General features: G+C 40.7%; 1 protein-coding gene across 1 annotated transcript; it reads right to left on the reverse strand.

The window, feature by feature from the left end:
• Nucleotides 1-1,314: 1,314 nt before the first annotated feature.
• fgf3 (fibroblast growth factor 3) lies at nt 1,315-3,256 on the reverse strand. Its single transcript, XM_053320865.1, has 3 exons — nt 3,013-3,256; nt 2,079-2,182; nt 1,315-1,692 (listed from the first exon to the last, which is right to left on the reverse strand). The coding sequence occupies exons 1-3, from the start codon at nt 3,254-3,256 to the stop codon at nt 1,315-1,317; spliced, it is 726 nt and encodes a 241-aa protein (XP_053176840.1).
• Between the last annotated feature and the right edge of the window lie 14,071 nt (nt 3,257-17,327).

Genomic DNA, 17,327 nt, shown 5'->3' on the forward strand with positions numbered 1-17,327 from the left:
TTGGGTTAAAGTCCTTCTGTTTCACACTTTTGTTTAAAACAAAATGTCCCATTGTGTGCTTCAGGTGACGCTGCCTTCAAAGACCTGTGGCTGAAAGGACGGAAAGACAAAAACCTAAAAAGACGCCTCAAAAATCTTTGCGTCAGTTTGAGGTTTCTTGAACAGCTTTTTGAAAATTGTGTTCTTTTCTAATTACGTTTGGTTAGTCAGATGGGTGTCACCGCATCTACTGTCATACCACTACCATCAATATTTCAATACAGAAACCAATGAAGTCAAATGTTAGAAAGTCATTCTGAAAGAAAACAATACAACATTCAGCTTTTGTGTCCACAGCTGGCGTATACAGCTGTTTTCACCTCTCCACTAAACCACAAAAAACACTTATTTAAAAAAAGAACATAAGATTCAATAGCTGTGAAATGAAAGTTTAAAAAAACAGTCACATAGAACAAATTAGCCAGTTGTTCGGTTGGGTCAGTACCATTGTGTTTTATGATGGAACCAGAAGGCAAAGGTGAGTGAAAACTATACAAATAGCAACATTGGTAAAATGCAGAAAATAGTCTTATCAATAACTTACAACACAGGCACCAAATAAATATTCATATCATTAGTAAAATATACAAAGTACTTCTTTCAGTTTACAGTTTACAGACAGTAGACTATCACATTGTAAGAGTGTCACAGAGACACACCGGATCCCATCATACACTGATTTTCTCTTTGCTTCTTAATGTGAATCTGACAAAAAAAGTGCTTTGCTGTGTAGAGTCCTCTCTTCAATATCCATTGTTTGTTAGCACTTCAAATATTATATTCTGTGGGTCATCTCAGCTTTTGACGAATGAAAAGCTATAAAGTCACTGTACATGCATACTGTACTTACAATAAAACCAACTTTTTATAAAGTTTTTCAGCTCTGAGTGAAGTTCTACGACAGCTCGTACAAAAGTAGTTTTTTTTACAAAATAGTTTGGAAGTTATCAGCTATGACAAGACATCTGTTACAAGACAGTAGCATTCTGAAGAAGTTAGACATCAGTAAATAGAAGATTATACAGCTGGGTTGACTTTGTGTGTGTGAGTGTGTTAAAGTCTCTTCAAATGCAGGATTGGCGTGGCCTTGTTCAGGTCTTTCTTTCTTCTATGGATTTTTTCTCTCTCTCTCTGTGCAGCAACAGAAGCTTCGGCTAATCCAGAAGGCAGGATCCCAACTGTCCCGACTGTTTCCACGTCCTCTGTTGCAATGAAGCTACAGTATGTGCCGAGATCAGGGGTCCATGTTAGGACGAGCCCCATCTAAAAGTTTGCTCAGTTATCTGGCCTTTGACCCCTTCCTTTCCTGTCACGATGCCTGCGTCTCCGGCGTTCACCACGGCCTCCATGGTGATGCGTGTGGTGGTGTGCGCTCGGACTGTCTCTTAGCCGCCTCACCATCTCATGGTCCTTGTTGCCCAACACCCGAGGCAGGAAAAGCGAGGCTTTGTCAGTGCTCCGAGTTTTAAAACCTCGTCTCGGCCGGCCTTTCCCGTTAATGGAAACGTACCACTGCCGTTTGGCGCTGGCTCGCCGCTTGCTGCTGCCCCCTGGTGGCAGAGGCTGTTCGGTAGAGTGGTGTCGGGAAGCGTAGGTGTTGTACCCCAACTCGTGGATCCGCTCCACAAACTCACACTCTTTGTTGAACACTTCCTGGGGAGATGAGAAGGAAAGGAAACAGTGAGCCACATTTGTCATGCAGCTTGCCGTATGTTTTTGATTCGCTGCAAGTGTTTCCACTCTGCTCGGCTCTGCATGGGCTTCCACAAACCCCCCACAAAAGACACTCCTATCAGGCACTAGTTCAGCCACAGAAAAACACAATTACACCAGATAAACATGTACATTTACAGCAGGTAAACTTCCCAGCATGAAACCATGTTTTTTTTATAATAGGGTGTTCTAACCTGCTGCCTCTGGGCTAGTGTCAGAAATGAGCTAGAAGTGCTGAAGTGGTGACATATAAAATAAATAAAGATAATAATCACTTAGATTTCTGCCTTTCAAGAGACCCATGATGAGATGACATCTGTACTCACCGAGGCATACAGCCGTCCTTTATCATTCATGGCCAGATATCTGCCAGAGAAAAGCCCTTTTATGGCCACAACACCCACATCCACTGCTGTGATTTCCATGATGCCTGCAATACAGAGAAACATATGACAGTTATATCATGCTGTATGAGATCATGTTTAATTTAAGGTTCATAATGGTTACAGTTAAATAAAGATGATTTGATTGTGTTGATGCTCAACTAACACTTCATTGACATTTGAAATAAAATAAACTTCAAATTAAAACCAAAAACAAACAAACTTACTTTAAAGCATGCTTAATGAATTAATTTCCGGTTCTTGTCCCCCTACTTAAAATGTTTATTGGCTTTTTTAATCAGTGCTTGATTAGTCAATGGCCTATTCAGCGCTGTAGAAAGGCCCTAATGGTCGCTGATTAGATAAATACATCCGTTAGGACAGCGCCTTTGTCCCGCCTGGATGTTAATACTTTGGCTGATACATCTCATAGAGATTAACCTGCATGTCGGCAGCTTTGCAATGACATGATTTCACACATGCAGACAGAAGTCAATAGCCTGCCCACAGAAGCGGTTCACTGAGTAACTGACAGTGAATGAAACTCTGGAAGATCCTGATAGATTAATCTGATCAGAATTTAATAATATGAATTGACAAAAAACAATTCAAAAAACATTTTTTTTTTACAAAAATACTAATTAATGTATATTTTAATTTCTTTAAGTGTTTTAATCTTTCATTGTCATTTTATTTCATTTCACAAAGGTACATTAAAAACCCCACTTAATGTATCACCTTGGCCACTTTTGAATTAAAATTGGTACAGCTCCTTAAGACCTACACAAAAATATGCACCTTGTATCATATTAATATCCTACTTTAAAGTTCGTGTATAGGTGATGTTCTCTGTGCGTAAAACCTAATGAATACTCACTAAATGGGTTGTTTTCCTCCAATGATCCATCTATTTTCCCATTAGGATGAATTTGTAAATGATATTTCGTAGCGCAGTAAAGTTTCCTTCGTCTCGGCGCTCCTCCGAGGTGTTCATACACTCCTCCACGGCCCCCGGCGTCCCTCCGCTGCCGGGGGTCGCAAGCCTGGCCCGGGGCGCAGCGGGCCCGGGGAGTAACGGGATCCAACAGGCTCAACAACACCAGCAGAGGTATCATCAGCATTGTGGCATGGCCGTGAAGCGACGATTGTAGCAAAAAAACGAGAGATAACTCCTGCCCGGCTCTCGGGGTCCCATTAAAAAGTCGGGCCCCCAACGCTGGAGAGCTCCAATCCAGCGCACATCCGAGCCCAGAGAGCACCGTTGGTTGACAGCACAGCCGCCCCCGAGGTGGGATCCGCGCTCCTCGCTTCTGCCTCTGCTGCTGCTGCTGCTGGAAATCCCTCCTGTGGATCTGACTGAGAGCCTCTGCTCAGACTGAGCGCAGATATAAAAGAAGCTTGTGGCGACAATAGGCTGAACTCCGACCAATTGATACAAAGGAAAGGGGGAGGCAAAAGGTATCAGCCCTGTGTGAAGTGAGAGACTGCGGCGTGGATAAAATTACACAGTGGCTGAGTGCGGAACAGCTCTCTCCTCTGAACTCCTCTTCTGAAATATCCTAAAAGAGCAATTAGACATCCCAAATTATACAGGAGGGCTGAGCCAACGCCAGGAACAGCAACAGGTGAGGAGTGAGACTTTTGCTGGATGTTCTGGTAAATTAATAATCTACTTTAATTTAAACAAAAAAAACAAACGTTACAAACTACAATGACTTCAATTGAGCTTCTTTAACTGACATTTTAAGGTAAATCATCACCAATTTCTCTCACTTTCTCACTTTGGAGGATTTAATTCACCCACTTTGACACAAGTTATTTCCCAAATATCTCCCATCACCCCTGATATTTAAAGTTAAAACAAAAAAATATTAAACACTTGGACTTTTGGGTGGTCCATATCTACCTAATGTCTAACTACATCCATTCCCATTCAACAGGTGCTTGCCGAGCATACACAGTTGACTAAAACCTTCGGAATGTTGTAATTTGCCTTGACTCAGAGTTCCTTGATGGTAGCACAGTCCTACATGTGACTCATAGAGATCCACTGAGTTCCTCCAGAGGTGGAGACGAGCCGTCACCGCAGGTCAACTTCGGCAATCGAATTCAACCTCTTGTCTCAGCAGTTAATAAAGCTTCCCGACCTTCTTTGCTCTACGCTCCTTCTTCCTTCTTGACTCTTAAGCGTTGCCCGCTAATACTATGGGTCGTTTCTGTTGAAGTTGGACGGGAAAAGTAAAGACAAATGAATGGTCTGTCAGGGATCCTACAGGACTCTTTCTCCATGTGCTCCCCACACCACACAACCTCTCTCCTGTGCGTTATTCTTTATCCTTCACCCGAGCAATGGATTGTCCCAGACTTTTCCCATCCTAATGCCCCGGCTCTGGCTAGGCAGCAGCCGGTGGGCGGAAGAGCAGCAGGCTAAATGACTACTGCCTAAATTGCTTCCATCTTGGTCGCATTATGGTTTGCATTCTGGTAATTAGCACCATCATCTACAAATCTCTCTGCCCTTTGGCGCTGCTCCACCGCTGCTATGAAGGCCTCTGCTGAGAATCCCCCAGAGAGTCAACGGTTAATTTGTCTTCCCCTCCCATACATCACCCAGCTAGCTGCCTCTGTCACTTTATTTACCCCGATGATCAGAAAAAGGCAGCTCTTTTAATTACAAATGTGTGCGCATTATGCCTCCAAGACCCCTTGCAAGTCAGACAACACACCAAAACATCAGCCAGGCCGTGTGTATCAGAGGTTGTTCTGGTGGCCATTTCTAAGTGAGACGCTCTTGATGTGGTTAAATGCTGGAAGAGGGTGGAACCTCAGATGTGGTGTGCTGTTTCTCTCAGAAACTATTTTAATTACGCTCCCTCCACGCCGCCCACAAAGCATCCCAGCAATAAGCAGGGCAAACGCTCTCAATTTGTGAGGCACATGCACACACACACACAAACACACACAGACACACACACATACACACACACACATCTTCCTCTTCACATGAGGCAGAGTGTGTGGTGGTATTTTTAATGTTGAAGGATAAAAATTCAGTTTTGAAATTTTAGGCCTCTTTCAAATCTTGTATCCAGATGAGTTAGAGCCGGATTGGAGTTCCCAGGGTTAGGGTAAGCGCCATTTGTGACCTCAGAACTCCATCCAGGATTCGATCACATAGATTTCCCTGAGCAAAGCTTCAGGAAAAAGTCCAAATGGTATGTGTACATATATATGTATATATATATATATATATATATATATATATATATATACATATACATACATATATATTTTTTTTGTTTTTTTTACCCATTATTCATCAGTAACTCGCATCTTTAAAAGTATTTTATGATGTCACAGATGTATACTTACTTCCCAGAAAATGTTTGCCTGGCTGAAAATAACAATTAAATCCAACATTCCAACAACAGACTGAGCTGTTCTGCTCTGCTTAAACATACAGACGGTTGATGAATTAACAGATAAATCAACATGAAGTGTCTGTTAGGGCCCTTTCACACCTACCTCATTTGGTCCAGACTTTCTGCTTGATCCGAACCAAAATTACAGGTGTTAAAAACCTCCCCCATACCATGGTCTGGACTAAACAGCCTAACCTTGGTCTGACAAAAAGAGGCGGTCAGTCTGGATCAAAATGAACCATGGTTTGGTTCATCTCTAGTGCAAAGAGTCTGTGGATGGTTTGGACTTTTGGACCGATTACAGGAAGTTCCAACAGGCTATCGACAGAACCAGATAGAGGAAAAATGATCCACTGTAGTACACAGGGAGAGGAGAAGGCCAAGTTTTCAATTTAAATATGGTCCAACGATGTTAAAGTCATCTGGAAAAACTGGAAAATGCTGACACTTAACAGATAAGTTTAGAGAGGATGAAAGAGAGAGCATACGAGAGGACAGGAGACCAATGCCCCCTGAAGTATAAAGATAGTATAATGATATAATATAGTGGCTAGAATGAATCTATTCATTCATTTTGCTACATTAATTCAAAGATTGATAGAAGGCTACTGGCTAAATTGACAACACACCGAGGTGAGACAGCCTGAGACGGTGTGATGTATAGACATCTACAGACCAATCAATGTCATGTAGGGAGACACAGCTCATGTACGATGTAGGAATGTCATGTAAAGTTCTTTAATGCACTCGTATAATTGCAATCTGGAACCAAAGCTAACTGGATCAGATGTATATAATGTAATAAAAACATAAACCTTGATTTGGACTTAGGTGTGAAAAAATAAATAATGTGAGGTGAAAGCAGTTTTCTTTCTGACGGGCATGATGTGGTCTGGTTGGGGCTACTTCTTTGTCAGCGGCATATACATCACACAAGACAGCTTTTTTATTGATTATATTGTTTATTCCGACAGTTAAACCCCTGTTGTCACCACTCCAAGTGAAAAAAATCCCTCTAGATCCCCAAACGGACCAAACACACTCCATCAAACAAACCTCCAAACTAACTAGGAGGGAAACTGACAACAAATAAGGAAAATAATGACACCAAATCTCCATCTGGAACCAGGATGACTCATCTGACCATATCACTATTTTTCCACATCTCAGTTAGACCAATATCTATGGTTTTTACACCACCGACCTCAGAAATGTGAATTCATCTTTGTAATGATGGGTTTAAGCACTGTAGCCCTACTATATGCCTCTCTGTGTAACTGTTGACGGACTGTTCTTGCTTGCAGTCCGATCAGTAATGTACCAGTATCACGGTCCTCAAATGTGCATTGTCCACCACAATTTCCAACCATATTTCCTGATGTCTTTCCCATAGAACTAAATGCAGATATCACTTTAGTCACTGTTTCTTATTGAATCAACAGTCAGTTGAACAGTCTTTGTGACTGAAGCTCCTGCCATACGTGCCCCAACAATCAACCCTCTTTCAAAGTCACTTAGATCTTTTCCTCTTGCCATCTTGATACAAAATCAGAATCAACTGAGCCTGCTCAGCATTTTTATAAATGCCACACAGCATGACTGCATGTTAGTTGCTTAATTGTACCATGCAGTGCACCTGTGTGGAGGCATCTATATTCATTATGTCTCTCCACTCATTTATTCAGGTTTTTCCTTTAATTTGTCACAGTCTGTATATAAAATCAGTTGAACAGTGGCCAACACAGTCTGTGGAAATTTTGGATTTAAGAGTTGGTTAAACCCCATTCAAATACAGTAGGTTTCTGTAGAGAACACTATGTGATGTAAGCTAGAGGCCGTCATAGGTTCAAGATAAATTTATCTGAAACAGACATGTAGAAAACCTACCCAAACCACATTTAGGAAATACATCAATGACCTATTTACAAATGACCAAAGTCATAGACACCAATTTCCAAAATGCTTCAAAGACTAAATACACTTTACCTGCTGCATGAACAATAAGGTATTATCTAGTTGGTTTAATCTAAGAATCGAATTCCCCAAAATACAGACCCAAGACCCATGGTAGTAAATCCAGACCCCTCCCAAACCTGACTGGACTGAGTATCAGACTCTGGTCAGTGGACCCTTGAAGGCTTCTATTGTATGGAGTGCCGAGACTAGATTGGGGTTAGGGTTAGGGCTTTGAATGCATCTTGAATTATCACTTGTGATCGGTTTCACTCCCCTGCTCACATTTGACCACGGGTGAAACTTTGACCACAGATAAAAAGAGAAATTAAACATATGAGCTCATCCATGGAGCAAGAGAGGAGGGTCCTAGCAGCTGTTTGATGCCTCAGCTTGGGTACAGACTTCAGAGCCTCGTCCGAGTTGTTTGGCAGAGGCAAATCGACTGTGTTTGGGAGCTTTGTCCTGCTATCTGCACAATGCAAAGTTGACTAATTGGTCCTTCAATGTGGCCAGGGAGCCATTCGAGTTCACATTACACTGCACACTTGCATTCCTGACCACCTCCCAATGCGGCTGGAGTGATCAGATCCCAATGCGTCCTCAATACATTTTAGATGCATTCACACCTGTTTGTAGAAGAACAACACAATGAGCAATGGTTTTGCCTCAAGAAAAACGCTCCATTATTTACCCAACTGAAATATTTCCAGCCAATCCTTTTGCCACTATCCACTTGACAAATGAATCCAAACCCAGCCACCTGAAGTACCCCGACACAAAACCCCAAAGCATACATTTTAACTTTCCCTTTTTCTCTCCTCCAGCCATGAATGAAAGCAAGAATTTCAGGGCTCCTTTTTTAATTGACCTCCACAAAATTCTCCCCCCGCCACCAACCCAAAAAAACCCTCTTGGCACAAAAGGGTTTCTTTTCTGCAATAATACAAAGGTTATTAGCCAGGTCCTTTTCTTGGCCCCCCCTTTTAGCTGAGGAAAAAGGAGGTACCAGTAATCCAGAGCAAATCAAAATGACCTTTGAACCCTTTCTGCTGTACTTTTTCTCATGGGCAGATTTCTTTGGTGAGGCGGTGATCAGAGGGCTGAACCCGGCCGCTGCCTCTCGTCTCCTGACAAATCGCTGCTGAGCCTCTTTTGTCCCCATGACTTTGATCTCACCTGCTTGTCAGGCGCTTCAGAAAGAAGTCTAGTACAGTTCCAGCACATAGCAAACAAATTGGCAACTATTTTATTCTGCCTCCCTCTTTCTCCCTCCCTTTTATTTCTGCTCAGCCCGGTTCAGTCTTCAATTTCACCATGTTGATTTTGTTAATGGTACTTCCAAAGCTTCCAAATACAACTGAGAGTCACAGTTTATAACAATTCACTCGGACAATATAATTGAAAGAAACATTCCCACTCGTATTAGCTTTGTACTTTAATGGCCTGTGGTGATGCTCAGGAGGCTCAGCAGCAGACAGTAACAGGACACAGGAAAGAAAAAAGGGTAGAGTCATAAATAGAAAATGTTGTAGAAAGACATTTTGAGGTTTCACCTTTACTTGGAACAAAAAGGAGCATGACTGTATGGCTTTACAGTTAGGAAAAAGGAACTGAAAATCATTGAGAAACTGACAGTTGACCGTTGATGAGTACACAACGCTGACTCTTCAATTTGTCTATTTTTTTCGTTTGTTTTGTTTGTTTTTGGTAATGGAAGCATATCGGGAAAGGTAGTTACTGTTGTGTCTTGCCATTTAAGCCTGAATGGGAACTTCTAATACATCCATCCACATACAGTAGCTCTTGGATCAACTCTGTCTCATAAAGAGTATGCTTTTAATTTGCATCAGTGAGTACTTTAAGTAGGAAATGTTGAGCCACCTGGATTTTACGGCTCAACTTAGACAACCCGAAGCACAAAGTTAGGGAAAGATTGTGGTTTAGGTTGAAGATTAAAAAGTCAACACTGACTTGAGGCACAATACGAAACCAAAACCACAATCTTTCCCCAACCTTAACCAAGGCTTTTAGGAGTAACTAACACAATGTGGGACACAAGACTTGAAACTCAGTCTATAGTGGCAAAGTTCTGCACTTGGTACACTTAACCATCCATCCTGACCATGTCCCTATAACTAAAAACATCACACTCCCTGGATTGAAAAATAATGTTTTACTTGGTGGAACTTCTATTTTTGTGGAAGAAATACTTGATTTATGAAGTTGTCACCTTGCATTTGTGTTTTGTCAGTTAGTTTGAACTAGGAAATGACAATTGCTAAAATCATCAGAGTCCAAGGGCAGAAAGAATTCAGACCACTGATCGGACTGTTTCTTTTGTTTTCACGGTAAGATTCAGGTAGTGTTTTTATAGGAGCAGAGGAAAAACATCCAACGCTTCCCAAGTAGTATTTGTCCTATGTGGAACTAAACATCAAAATACTTTAGTCGTGTTTCTACTTTTGGTTTCTTTTCAGCATAATTCTTTTGGATTATTTTTCTTTACAGGTTGATGTTTTTAAATTCATTTTGGAAAGATATTCATGGTCCCCAGAGGATGAAGCCTATTAACTTCTACTACCACCATAGGGTGAACATTTTTGAGTAAAATGTCTTCACAACTGTTGGATTGATTTCCACAACCTTTGGTGCATTTATGTCCTCCTCTGAAGGAATTGTACTAACTTTGATGATCTCCTGAATTTAGTTTATGCCTGTAACACTAATAACATTCCTTTCAGCCTCAGTTGTACTTTGGTTTTAGTGCTAATTAGCAAATGTTAACATTATAATACGCTAAATTTCCATGGTGAACATGGTAAACATTATACCTGCTAAACATCATATCACTGTCATTGTTCGCATTTCATTCAAAGTACCGCTATGTGAAAGTTGAGACACATAGAACTGCTAGCATGGCTGTTGTCCAGTTCTATAATACATACTAATTGTATATACTATATACTCATATTTATAGTATACTGTTTTTTGCAGTTAGGATACAAGAAATCAACATACTACATTGTTTTATACTATCAGGACAACATGTGCAATATGTGTTCTTTTCAAAGGCAATCAAATTATGGTCTCAGTACTTAAACTTAACAAAAAACAAATGTTTTTATTTATTTATTTTATTCAAGTTTAGTTTTTTCCAGCTGTGCTTTGTGCGTCAGATTGTGGAAAATAGTGTCTATTAACAGCATACTCAAAAATTAACAGTTTTTTAGTCTGCATACCAACAATTTTGAGTATACATCATTTTGTCACTTTTCCAATCTAAATACATTACATACTCAAAAATCACCTTATAATAATATGTGATGATGTACTTACACTTGGCTGACACAATACAAACCCTAATCCCGACCTCCTTGCATGTTAATACCAGATGTTATCTTTAATAATTCATTAACATGTTCTTGTGAAGTCCACAGCTTTCAGACTGTAGCATGTTAACTGAACAAAAAACTAAACAGGCAATGGATTATTGCTTTTATCAACCCATGGCCATGTGCTGCGTGGTGTTGTAGTGAACACACTGTCTGACATATTTGAACAGTAACATTTGAACAAGCAGCAGCCATGGATCTTTCTGTCACGTACACTTGGCACATCAAAGGTCATATCCCTTTATGAGGATATAGGGGAGAAAAACAAACAGTGGAGCTTTTCTGTGTGTCTCATGTATTCATTGTGCTATAAATTGGTTCTCATGCAGAATAGAGGAAAAAGCAGACAAATGCTGAAAGAGCTGAAAAATGGCCCGAAGGCTGAAGAAGCCTCACTAACAGCTTTTTTTTCTTTCTTTAAAAGACATGCTATATTCCATCAGAAGCTGTATGAAAATAACAACCTATGTAATGTTTTTCTCCCTTTCTCTTTCTTACATGCTTTCTCTTTCTTGCTTCTCTCTCTCTTTCTCTCTCTCTCTCGTTCTCGCACTGTCACTCTTTGTCTCTCATTCACTTGCTCTCCCTCTGTAACTGGATAGGTCTGTCCTATACTCCTACAGCTCTTTGATTGTTAGCTGCAGGTTTCAGATGCCTGCAGAGCGGCTGCACCTTCCAACAGGCAAATGATTGTGGAAGGATGAAACTCTAGAGGCCATCAATGGCTGTGACAGACAAACACACAGGAACGCACGCACACACACACACACACACACACACACACACACAAACTACAGCATGTAAAAAAAACATTCACATACATGCACACACACCTAAATACACATGCACAAACAGTTTGAGGGGTGGGAGGTGGGAGAACAGCAAATTAGTTGTGGTGTTGAGCTTTTAAATAGCAGTTTATCTTGTTTATCAGAGGTAGATAACATCAAATGACTAGTTTGTCTCTAAACTTTAGAAGTCAGTCAAAACTATAGAAATCACCCTTCTACATATTAAAGAAAGTTTGTTTTTTGTGAAGCAGAACTGCATTTTTGTCTTTTTACCGCCTTGAGGAACTGACTTAGCTGACTGACTGGAACTTATAAAAATTAACAATACATATTTGATTAAACATTTCATAAGAAATGTACTACACTTTTCCTTGCTTTGTATCATTGTTAATTTAATATTTGAAAGTTTTGAGCTGCTGTTTGGAGTTCTGAGAAATTCAGTTGGATGTTTTATTTCTGACATGTCTGTCTAAATGATTAAATTAAAAACTATCTGTGATAGATCAATAATGGAGATAATTCCGTTGCAGTTTTAGTATTTTGGCAAAGTTACATATAAATCATATCATAGTTTCTATAGTCTCAGGTTTTGAGGATGTTGTTCACATTTTTACATTTTATGCACTCAAAGCTGATGCAGACACACACACACACACACACACACGCACACACACACACCCATATAACCTCCTTCCCTCCATATGTACCAAACAGTGGGAGCTTAATGATGGACGGGTGGATGCTCCCTGAGCTGACAGTGATGAAATAGCTGATATAAGGAGCTCATTTGAAATTGAAATGTCGTCTCACTTCCTCATGATACTGGACAATTGAGGACAAAACCCTGGCTGCTCCACAGGGGGCGCTGCATGAAAAACCTGCTGAGTATGTGGAAGACGGATGAGGTGGTTTTACTCGGCGTCTTCTTGCCACTTTTTGTCTCTCTTAGTGGGATACCATGTGGTTATCAGCCAAAATAGCTGACATACAAAGGCGAGGTGAGAAAATCGATATCAATCTCATGTCTGAGTCACTAATGGAATCATGTGTAATGATAGTCAATGACAGTTTCCCATTAGGCCAGGTTTCCTTGAAATGTTTCTTGCAGACCGCCTTCCATTCAGAGGGAGGCTGCGATCACTCAGTAAGCTAGTTGGCCAGATGACAGACATCTGTCTTGAAGGTACTTGAAGCAGCAATCTGTTTGCTTTTGTCTTTCAGCCGACATGCAGCAGCTATGTTAATGCCTCTCTAAGGCCTCTCTGCTGTTTCTCTTACCACTTTCCCAAAGTCCTTTCTATCACCTGCATGCAGTTTTATGCAGGTGAATATGTAGTATTTACCTCGATTTTAACCTTGTGAAAAAATAAATATACAGTTTTAATCCTTTTTCAAGGTTGGCCTTATTTCAGCAGTGTGTTTGGATTCTGTAACTGCCTTCAAGTGTAGGTTTTTACTGGCAGAGTCCCCCTCCTTTCTATAATGATATGAAACACAATACTGAGATTGCAGGAGTTTCCACCGATGGTATGGAAATAACATGCATGAGCAAACTAGGGTAACTAGTATCCACTTTCCAAGTGGATTATGAACTTAAATGAATGTTGTAAATGGACAGAATCCTTAAATTGCTGATGGTAAATACTTAACACAATGTGGAATTGTACTGACATTTGCTGTCCATACAGCATGCTACTGGTTTTGGGAAATACCCACTCAGATGCTTGAAGCTTAGACTACATCTATATTAATCCTAAATTCTAAAAGAATTTGCATCCACAGGAGGCCTTTCAGCTCATATCGGCAAATACCTCAGTCCACATTAGAATACCCAAATAGCCAATTCTCCTCAGGGCATGTATGGACGACATATGTCAAGTCAACCAGAAAATTAGCAAGGAATAAACTATCGTACTATCACTATTTCCATTATTTTTTGTTTATCGGAGCAGATCACAACAATTTCAGCAAGAAAGGTGACGCTACAATTAGTTCTAAACAATCAAAGTAGGCAATAAAGACAACACTGACATGAAACTGTCCGCTATTGTTGTTGTTGTCGTGTTTCTTCTTCTTTTCTCTTACGATGAAATACTGTTGCTGCTACTGCCACCATCTGTTTTATCACCAATATCACAGCTTTCCATATGAAAACCAGTGTTTTCATATATGCACACTTTAGAGGACATTTCGTAAACACTCAATTTTCAGGGAAGAAAAATGCCATTTTAGTCCGGGAGGAGGGCCGAAACTAGGAATCTCAATAGATGTGGTTTCATACTTTACTTTAGAATTTCTCTTTGTTGGACAATTCTTATTGAAGTTCAACCTGAAGTGAAATGTGAAAAGAAAATGATGTCATTGCATATATAACTCTTTTTCTCTAGCTATGTTGGTTGATGGCTGATGATATTTAATCACCTTTATTAAAGCTATATTATATTGACATGGATGCTGCAGCTTTTAAAACTGGAGGACTACTTGCTTCATATGGGTTTTTACAAGGCTAAAAGGCTGGGTTAATGGGTGAGTTGGGGGAAGGAGGGAAGGGTGGGTAAGGGAAGGGGAGAACAGGTTGAGGAGGTACATAAGGTAGTTTGAGGCCGCCGATGGTGAGGCTGGGTGGGATTCAAAGGGTCTGGGCGGAGAGGGAGGAACAATGAGCCTGCAGAGAGGAGGGAGGCAGTGTGGGAGAAAAGTTGCAGTCTGAATACAGCGAGAGCTAATCGCACCGAGAGTTAGAGCAACAGCTGAGGTTAAAGGATTCCTATAGGTCAGTGTGGCTCTTTGGTCAGGCATTCAACATCAGTTTGGGTTGCAGGATGATTTATTTGCATTCTTTTGCATCTTATTTTTGGCAAAAATATGAAAATTACCCATGACGTGTAAAAGAAATGCATTTTCATTTCAAGTGGTATATTTGCTTTGCAATAAAATTAAGAAGAGGTCGCTTATGCCTTCTTCACCCTTAACTCTGTCTCCCCTTTTGCCCCCTTTTTTCCAGAGCTGCCCCTCCAACACACACACACACACACACACACACACATGCACAGAGTTGTTTGTCATTCAGTGAAGTTGTGCTTTCTAAGCTGCGGGCCATTGTTGTGTGTAATGACACTTGACATGAGGTGACACGGTGAAGTAGTAGGGGCAGATTGCAGGATGCCAAATTAGGGTGCAGACAGAAAACCAGAAGAGAAGAGAGATGAAAACAAATATCTCATTCTTTAAGATGTGTTTACAGAAAGCATTGTCATCCAAACTAGAGTGGCAGCTATAAATACACAGCTAGAAATGCAAAAAGACCTAGTGGAATGTAGACGTTCAGTTTCTAGGCTCACAGTGTACAGTTCGACCAACCTGTCATGATGTGGGTGCTCACACTGATTATAACCAATTGGATTTGTGTATTGGCAGTCTCCTTAAAGTTGACTCTCTGTTGGACTTTCGGCAGTTGACTTATCATATTAAAACAAGCTCAGTTTGACAGTGGATGCTTAATCTGAATTAAACTCAAATGACAGGCAATCTGGTGGAAATTTGGCCAAACCCCCCCCCCCCCCCACACCACTATCCAACTGACACCCAAGTTATATTAAGGACACCCAGGACTTCATCCAACAGTTACACAAAATTAAATTGCAAGAGCCCTACACCCTCTTCACAATGGATGTAGACAGTCTCTATACCAATATTGACATCCCCCTGGGTATGGCATCCATCAGACGATGCCTAGAAAAATACAAGGACAAGGAGCTTTTACAACTCCTCCACCTCAGCCTCACCAAATATGACTTCGAAATTTAACGGACAATACTTCCTACAGATAAAAGGAACAGCCATGGGCAAACGATTCGCCCCAGCATATGCCAACATTTACATGGCCGAATGGGAGAAGACAACGTTTGAGAAATGCAGAAAACTCCCTAAGGAATACTTCCGATACTTGGACGACATCTAGGGAATCTGGACCTACTCGAAGGAGGATATCCAAGAGTTTGTACATACACTCAATAACCACCACAACTTGATTAAACTAAAACCTACCAAACATGACACAAGACAGTCATTAGCTGTTAATCCTTCTGGACAGACTGTCTGTGACGATGGTAAGATTGTGTTGTGTTGTGTAGCAGTTAACTTTGTATAGGGAAGGAACTCTGCGTGGCTGGCCTATCATGAAATTATGTGGACACAGCTACCCAATGAAGATTTTCCTTCATCATGAGTATGGACATTGGCACATTTTACTCGGATGATACTTTCGCTTCTATAAAGTACATTATAAATACTGGATACTCGTTTCGTCTGATGGTGACCTCTGGTAAGCAGGAGTTCCCTCTACTTCCAAATTCTTGAATTCTGTTTAACTTGTGTCATAACCAGTAGGGGTGGAACGGTTCACAAAATCCACGGTTCGGTTCATATCATGGTTTTCGGTTCGGTTTATGTTGTTCTTTTCTGGGGGGTTTTTATACTTACTTTTTAGACTGGATGACATCATCAAGGCAAGAATGCAATAGAAATAATAAAAAAAGTCCTTAGTTTAACACTCACCAACAGCCATGAAACTTTTAAATCAGTGCTTCAGACAAATTATTTTACACACACTGACTTAACCGAACAAACTGAACAATACACATGTGCCCCGAACCGTGACTAGCGTCTCATCTCAAAGTACTTTACAGATAGAAAGGTTCTAGACTGTACTCTTTAATTTAATTTAAAGAGACTCAACATTCACCAATGAGCAAGCATTTGGTGCGGAAAAAAGCGGAAAAACTCCCCTTTAGGAGAAACCTCAAGCAGAACCAGAGTCTTAAGTGGGAAACCATCTACCTTGACCGGTTGGGGATTTAATGACGATTTTTTTTTTCAATGTTCAGGCCCAGTGTTTTTAAAGTTACTTTCATTTCTCTGGGTGCCAAAGGCAGTATGGTTAAGGTTAGGTAACTAAGACATTTGGTGGATGTTAGGGAAGTGGATTTGGTTTCCGTTTTGACCTGATGAAGATTCCTATTAGAGTCAAACACTGCTGTGTTATAGTAGCTAATGTTATCAGTGCAGTATACACTTGTCTGACTTTTGCCTAAACATCAACTTTAGCTGCAAGCCTGTGAGATAACATGAACTCCAGTCTCCAGTGCACAAACACAAGATGCTTTAAACAACTTACACCTTTCACCAGCAGACCTGGCTTTCGGCTTCACTATACAAAGAGCACACCACTTCTGGAACAACGTTGGCAGTGAATGTTAATCATGCATTGCAGTCCAATGTTAGCCTAATTCCTGGGGATACTGGGCTGCACCACTACTACCAAAATGTAAAGGTTCACTGTGTAGAATTTAGTAGCATCTAGTGGAATAGACTTGGCAGAAATGGAATATAATATGCAAAAGTATGTTTTAATTAGTGTATAATCACTTGAAAATAAGTTCTCGTTACCTTAGAATGAGTCCTTTATATCTACATAGGGAGTAAACCCTCCTCTATAGAGCCCACCATGTACCACCATATTTCTATAGCAGCCCAGAATGGACCATCCAAACACTAGTTCTAGAGACGACTTTTCGTGTTTTTCTCCTTTCTCCTATGTGCTTGGAGGGGTAGGGCGAGGGAGTGTGTATT

Source organism: Scomber japonicus, chromosome 1, assembly GCF_027409825.1.
Source record: "Scomber japonicus isolate fScoJap1 chromosome 1, fScoJap1.pri, whole genome shotgun sequence".
Taxonomy (NCBI): domain Eukaryota; kingdom Metazoa; phylum Chordata; class Actinopteri; order Scombriformes; family Scombridae; genus Scomber; species Scomber japonicus.